Source organism: Engraulis encrasicolus, chromosome 24 (genome assembly GCF_034702125.1).
Source record: "Engraulis encrasicolus isolate BLACKSEA-1 chromosome 24, IST_EnEncr_1.0, whole genome shotgun sequence".
NCBI classification, from domain to species: Eukaryota; Metazoa; Chordata; class Actinopteri; order Clupeiformes; family Engraulidae; genus Engraulis; species Engraulis encrasicolus.
In genome coordinates, this window is record NC_085880.1 from 47,348,954 (window position 1) to 47,356,453 (window position 7,500).

The following is a 7,500-nucleotide window of genomic DNA, read 5'->3' on the forward strand; positions in this document are numbered from 1 at the left end:
GTGAAAAAAATGTGTATTGGTGCATCCCTAGTATGTCCCACCATACTAACAACCCCAGACATGCAACTCTCATTATGATGCCCCACAAACCATACTGGGGTTCCACGCACCAGGGTTAAATGGTTAAATGTGCATATTCCCACAGTTCTGGGGCAAAAAACGCCATGATGTGTTCTTTTGTTGCAAATTGCACTGACTAAACATTTTACTCAGGTGTACTTCTGTAAGAATCTTGCAACAATGCAAGACTTTACAGAACTGTGTATACCTTGTAGTTAGTCATGAGGGATTTTTTTGGACACAATTGAACAATTAGCTAGACATTTAAAATCTATCTTGATGACAGGATTCCTTATAAATAGCACCAGTGATTTCATAAACTGTAGCCCCAAAACTGGAAATAGCAGCTAGGTGCAACTGCATCCTGTTTGGTGTGTGCTCAGAGGAGCTAATTTTAACATGAGAAAAGCAGTCCACTAATTGCATCCACATTGAACAAACAAACCTGAGAACTACCGAAGTACGTATTACTTGCCATGTCAGCTAAGACTGATTATTGGCGCCCAAAAATAGTAGCTACTTAAAAATAAATCAAATAGCAATTTGATCACAACTTCTTAAAATAGAAGCTTGTAACCTCCAACTTTCAGATGATGTAAAATGTGTCTACGGTTTGCAATTTTCAATCTAGACTAATCTATTTTCAGATGTTTTCTCTCATTTTCTACCCTTATGCTTTTGTTCACTTTTCATCAGCATTTTCATCCATTCATATTTGTGAAGCACCGCACTGAACTGCTAGTAAGAATATAATGCCCAATACAGATAAACTTGCCATGCCCTGAACTACACATCTCAGGTTAGGAATGGGTCATTGATAGGGCTGGGTAAAATAATCGATTCAATCGATAATCGATCGATATCATTTAAAATTCACATAATCGATTCACAGGGCACAAAATCGATTTTTTTTGCTCTTTTTCTTTTTGTTCTTTTTGTTTCATTTAGGTCTATGGAAAATACCCAGTAGGTATTAGTCAATTAGGCCTAGGCCTACTTATTACAAATTAGCAATCTGTTAACACTGTCAAGCCACAGCCCTTTGACATTTTTATACAAAAATAGGCAAAAGCATCTTTTGGGGGAAATCCTTGCACCAAAAAGGGAACGGATTGAATCGATTCGGAGTGAATCGAATCGAATCGTGATTAATCGATTCAAAACCCTAAGAATCGAAATCGAATCGATACAGGAACATAGCTGCAATACCCAGCCCTAGTCATTGACGCCTTTTAGGAGCAGACATGACAGGGTGGTCCAATAACAGCTTATTGAAGCAAGCAAGGGGAACACCTGAATGCCGATGCAATACACTATTTCAGGTGTGTGAGTTCCCCTTGCTTGCTCCTTTACTGTAGTTCGCCTATTGGAACCTACGCACCCACCAGGCATCAAGGCGAAAGGTGCCGTAACTCCATTAGAAAGCCTATGCCACTATTGTATGAATTAAATTAGTTTTTGTTTCTACTGGATTATCTTTTCAAAATCATATTCATTGTGTGAACTTTATAAAATGTATAAAGACTAAAAATAAAAAAAATAAAATGTCTGCGGCTAAAAAACACCAATGATTCCAATATAGAAATTATTATTATTAAGCTTACATTTCACTTTGTTGACACTTTTTATCCAAAGCCCCTTACAGATATAACAGGGTATTGGTTACAGTCCTTGGAGTAATATGGGGTTAGGTGCCTTGCTCAAGGGCTCTTCAGCCATGGATGGAGGTGTAGGGAGAGGTAAAGGTGGGATTCGAACCAACAACTCTGTGGTCTTCTGTCCAACTCCCTAACCATCACACCACGGCTGCCCACAACAATGAACTCTCCGCCATTTCCCCCTCAGCATTCATTTCTTTCTCATCTATAACTTCTGCAATAGGCAATAGGCGATGCCAGTGACTCACATCGTATCCCCAGGAGAAGACTGAGCTGCGCTCGGTGGAGATGCCGGTGCCCGCGTAGCTGTGGATGCCGGACCAGGAGCGGCCCGTGTCACCCGTGGTCACCGTCTGACATCCTGACCTCTCCGACACCACAGACGTCCCAGAGCTGCAAAACACAAACACACGCGTGCACGCACACACACGTGCACACACACACACACGTGCATGCATGCACTCACACAAGGACGCACGCACACAAGCACACAATCACACAGACACACACACACAAGAAGTGAGAGACAAGACATGTGCGAGTACTCTACCCTGTGCTAACTGCTAATGTACTTAAATATAAATAAATAAATAAACTAACCCTAGTACTTTGCATCTGGACTTGTTGTTCTGGTCCTGTGCACTTTCTACGTGTTACAGATGTTGGCTATAATTATGTCCTCGATTGAACGTCTATTTGGTTAAAAAGCGTCCGACAAATGCAATGTAATGTAATGTAATGTAATGGCAAACATACAAAGTGCACAACTGTATTTCGGTCCTTATATCCCATCATGTACCTGTTGTATGTGGAGACAGCCTCATGCAGGTCGTGTAAGGATGGTTGAGGTAGGCCGTCATCGTCCTCGGCCTCCTCTGGTGGGGGGTGATGGTCCAGACTGCTCCGGGACAGCCCTCGGCTACAGAGGTGCAGGGAGTCAGCACACGTCCAATCAGTTCATCAACAGTTTACAGTGTCTTAATTTTGCTTAACCTTCCCAGGTACTGCAGATGGAAATGTGCTCTATCAGCTATAGGCCTACTCTGGCACAGGTATTTTTTTCTTAGGCCTACTTTTGTAAATAATGACTATTGTGCATGGTGCCTGTTGAACTAAACTAAATCAACTAAATTAATTAAGAGGGGATCAATGCAGATAAAACACAACTGTAACAATGTGTACAAGGTTTGCACATAGGCCTACAGAAGCACCTATGGCCACATCAAAAGAACAGAAAAGCAATCAGTGGAGACACATACACATGTAGAGGTTACTGAAGCTGCAAGGAAAACATACAACGCAGCAGTGCAAATACTGGATGTGCATGCATGTGCAGTTCTACACAACACTAATGGCACAGTCCACCAGTGCAGGTCAGAGTTAAGGTGATTTGGTAACTCACATTTGCAGATTATGCGATACGGGCCTTCTTGTGTACCGCGAAATCATTCTGTTAGGAGTGTTCACAGGTCCATTACCACCTGCTGGTCTTATGCGCTTGAATCCCCATGCACCAACGTTACTTCTCCCCGAGACAGTCGCCTCCTCCTCCAGACATCTGCCATAGTTTCCAGGGTATCTGGGCTAGCTCCTGGCGACAGGGTACATTCAGATGGTCCTTTCCGATGGCAAATTGAAGGTGCAGAACAAACTTTGCAAACTGCCCACCACAGGCTACTATCAAACTAACGTTGCTTTATGGACACAAGATAGCCTGTAGTAGGTAGGTCAGTCAGTCGGGGGTAGAATCTAGGGCTGACTCCCTGGCTAACATTAGCTATTTGCTACATCAGCCCCCACTATTCCGTGACACTTGACAAACATTCAGCTGCATTTTTGAACAACGGATGAGACATAAAATCCGATGACATACCCAGCTACATTTGTGATTAAAGCCCCATCACCGCTCCATGCACATAGTGGTGTGGAGGAGCAAACATTAGCGCTACAACAATAATAAGGCTGTCATGGATACCTAGCGTTTAGAGCGCAATGGCGCCTGGGAAAGGTAGTTTTACGTTGGCATTTTAGTATGGCAGGTTTCGCTTAAAAACTACTAAATCCAATGTACAGTGACAGATTTTTTGCACCTGCTATTATAACCCGGGTTGTCTATAAGCACTGAGTAATAGGTTCCGGAAACATTTAAGGCAATATACAAAGTATGGACATAAGATCACGCTTTCAACTCTTTACGAATAATATCAAGGAGTACATTTAACACAGTACAAAAACGTCACCAACTTAACTTACAGTTACAAGCCATGGTTAATCGGTGTGCTACACCCACCACAACACAAACTCAGTGTACTGTTGCCATGGCAATTCAAAACGGAAGCGTATTTTGTAACAAGGTATAGACAAGCGTGTAAACAAACAGACTAAACCACACAATCGCAAAATAAGTCGATAGTAAGTAGTAGTGAAATGGCAACCTTGGCGGGGTTTCGGGGTGATGTCAGATGGACAAAGCATTGAAATAACCCTACACACCAACTATCGACCAACTTGAAGCTTTGATCATGACTGGTGAGTGGTGAAACATGTAGCCTAGGCTCTGCTTAACATAAACAACTTCTTTTTTTTTCATCATCATTATTATTATTTGCACCTTTTGTTTTAGAAACAAAAAAGTCAGCAAATGGAGGAAAGAAACAAGACATCCCTATTGTAGAAGAGGCGTTTTTTAAGGTCCACTATATTTTCCCAAATGGTGATACTTATGGTAAGTCGTCGGTCCTTGACTTCCTGCTCCCTCCTGTCTGCCCAAAAATAATTCTACCTAATCAACCCTCTGTCCCTCCTCATATGCATATGGCTGTATTCCCTTTGATGATTGTGTTTGTGTGTGTGTGTGTGTGTGTGTGTGTGTGTGTGTGTGTGTGTGTGTGTGTGTGTGTGTGTGTGTGTGTGTGTGTGTGTGTGTGTGTGTGTGTGTGTGTGTGTGTGTGTTTCTCTCTCTCTCTCTCTCTCTCTCTCTCTCTCTCTCTCTCTCTCTCTCTCTCTCTCTCTCTCTCTCTCTCTCTCTCTCTCTCATATGGTGCCCCCTTATGGATAATCTGGCCCTGTGTGTGTGTGTGTGTGTGTGTGTGTGTGTGTGTGTGTGTGTGTGTGTGTGTGTGTGTGTGTGTGTGTGTGTGTGTGTGTGTGTGTGTCTCCTTGGCTTGGTCTGTGATCTTCAGAAGGAGACTGTCGTCGCACAGTGGAGGGGGTGGTAATGAGGGAAGGAGAAGGCGTCCAAAAGCAATCCTGTGGAATCACATACAGAGGACAGTGGAGCGAGGACAAGGTGAGGAGGATGCTGCTGTGTGGTTATTTATTTTCTGTGTGTTTGTTGTTGAGAAGGGAGAAAGTCTACTCCATAGCCAGTGAGTGACGGATTATGACTCCATGGTTACCAGGTGAGTGAGTTTTCAATGACTACTACTACAGCGTGACACTGGTGGTACGGCGTGTATTATGGGGCTACAGTGCAAATTGAACACAATGTAAGAACTATAATATAGACCAATAATTTCGTCGTGGTCCCCTGCTAGGCTCCGTGCATTAATCAGTCAATCCCCATGGCTTGCTTAATGCTGATCCTACACAAAGTCTTTTTCTTTAAGTCAGCTGTTCTCAAAGTGGGGTCTGGAGGCCCCTGGGAGTCCGTGGCGTAATGCCAAGGGGTTTGTCAAAAAGTGTTGTTGCAATTAGAGATGCACCGGATCCTGATTTTTAGGATCCTGCCGGATACCGGATCCACTGCTTAAAGCGATGGTTCGGAGTAGAATCACCCTAATGCCATTTGAACCGTGACACCCATCCACCTTTACACCCGAAGTGTTTTCTGCCGCAGACTTACATCAACAGAGTTGCCGTGTTATTCGATGTTTATTCCGGTTAGCTTGACTCAAGCGCATATGGATACTGGGCACCGTCTCCAAACTTTCCCCACAAAAATAACATGTCATTACACCAAACTTCTGCAGTAGCACAAATATGGTCTGTACTCACGAAACGAAGCATTTGGAAGTTTGGAAATAGTCCAGGAGTTTAGTATTATCAACACAAGCTGAATAGCTTCTCTGCTGCTAAAGCTGTGCCAACGTTACTTCCGTCATATGAGACAAGCCCGTAAAAGTCTTCAACAAACTTCCAGACGAGAGTGTTAAAAAAGTTTTCACTGAATTGTGATTAAGGCTTATATTTTCAAGGCAATACTTAAAAGATATTTCAAATCTTACCTACTATCAATTAGACAAGGATTTTCGTTATCAATACTGATGCTGAATTCACTTTTCATTGTGCATATTATGAGCTTCGTTGAGGACTCTTACATGCTTGTCTTAGATGACGGAAGTAACGTTGGCGCAGCTTTAGCAGCAGAGAAGCTATTCGGCTTGTGTTGATAATAATAAACTCCTGGACTATTTCCAAACTTCCAAATGCTTCGTTTCGTGAGTACAGACCATATTTGTGCTACTGCAGAAGTTTGGTGTCATGACATGTTATTTTTGTGGGGAAAGTTTGGAGACGGTGCCCAGTATCCATATGCGCTTGAGTCAAGCTAACCGGAATAAACATCGAATAACACGGCAACTCTGTTGATGTAAGCCTGCGGCAGAAAACACTTCGGGTGTAAAGGTGGATGGGTGTCACGGTTCAAATGGCATTAGGGTGATTCTACTCCGAACCATCGCTTTAAGATCCTGCCGGATCCGGAACCGGATACCGGATCCTACAAAAGGGTTGAAACATATAGTCTACTCGCACACATGGGCCCTTTCTATTACGTTGGCGCTATTTTTTAACTATTTTTTAGACTCATTGGCTTACTGCCACACTGCCTGCACTTGCCGCTTCCAAAGGGCTTTCACTCCATGTGTAACGGAGGCCAACTAGCACAGAGTTGGCGTGGAACGTTGGTAAACCTCCCTGACATGACACTACCGAGAGCCTTAAGTAACATATTAAGACATAGCCATTACAATTTTGGCGACCGTAAGGTTATAACTTAAACTCTGTGCTAAGGGGTTAAGAAAAGATTTCTTCCTAGTTCCTACATAGGAATTAAAATCAGATGGTTATCAGGTGGTCATTGGTCAATGTTGTGCTCCATTAGGAGTCCTCACCCAAAACAAAGTCTGAGAAGTGTAACTTAGGTAGCCTGGCCGCGCCAAAATTTTGCGGCCACTAGGGGCGTCTAGATTTCTAGGCTATAACTCAGGTGTTCCTGCGCTTTGCAGTCCGCCACTCGGGGCTCAACGGCGCCACCTGCTGGTCAACACTGCAGTTCAGGCATGGGAGGCGCAGCACGATACTGCTGAGCTAAAGGACCAGTCAGATAGCTCAGCGCTAACGATACTTAATGAGGCTTCGGGAGGGAGGTTTACTAGCTGTCCACGCACTCTGCTAGTTGGCCTCTGTTACACTCACCCCCAAAAATGTTTGAGAAGCTCTTTGTTCATTGTTCCCTCCTGTGGTCCCGTATACCTAGATGACTGGCCCTGGGGTACTGGAACATCCCTCTGGTGCAAAGTATGAGGGAGAGTTCCTGAACAACATGTACCAAGGCAACGGAACATACCACTTTGCTGACGGAACCAAATACATCGGAACATTCCATGAGAACAGGTAGGCACAGCAAAAACTGGAGGGTTGAATCAACTCCCACAGAGTCAATTTTAACCCTTTTTGCGGGTTTATATGGCTCCACACTCTTAAGAGTTAAATTAACATTTTCAATATAGTTAATATTTAACACTGTGCCAAGAGTTACTTTTTAACTCCCTAAACTGGG

At 43.5% G+C, this 7,500-nt stretch overlaps 2 protein-coding genes across 3 annotated transcripts in view; one reads left to right on the forward strand and one right to left on the reverse strand.

Annotated features, from left to right (window-relative positions):
• Positions 1–4,022, reverse strand: part of fam149b1 (family with sequence similarity 149 member B1) — a 29,620-nt gene extending 25,598 nt beyond the window's left edge. The window contains exons 1-4 of one of the 2 annotated variants that reach the window (XM_063192189.1): positions 3,972–4,022; positions 3,121–3,309; positions 2,518–2,637; positions 1,967–2,111 (exon numbers count right to left, since the gene is read on the reverse strand). In XM_063192189.1, coding sequence (XP_063048259.1) covers positions 1,967–2,111; positions 2,518–2,637; positions 3,121–3,167 — 312 coding nt within the window. In that variant the 5' untranslated portion in view covers positions 3,168–3,309; positions 3,972–4,022. Of the gene's footprint in view, positions 1–1,966; positions 2,112–2,517; positions 2,638–3,120; positions 3,678–3,971 lie in introns of those variants that run through there. The other variant, XM_063192190.1, reaches the window with a different exon arrangement.
• A 46-nt stretch (positions 4,023–4,068) lies between these two features.
• Positions 4,069–7,500, forward strand: part of morn2 (MORN repeat containing 2) — a 5,985-nt gene continuing 2,553 nt past the window's right edge. Inside the window, exons 1-4 of the mRNA XM_063192202.1 lie at positions 4,069–4,247; positions 4,342–4,443; positions 4,901–5,007; positions 7,198–7,334. Of these exons, the coding sequence (XP_063048272.1) occupies positions 4,241–4,247; positions 4,342–4,443; positions 4,901–5,007; positions 7,198–7,334 (353 nt within the window). The 5' untranslated portion in view covers positions 4,069–4,240. The remainder of the gene's footprint in view (positions 4,248–4,341; positions 4,444–4,900; positions 5,008–7,197; positions 7,335–7,500) is intronic.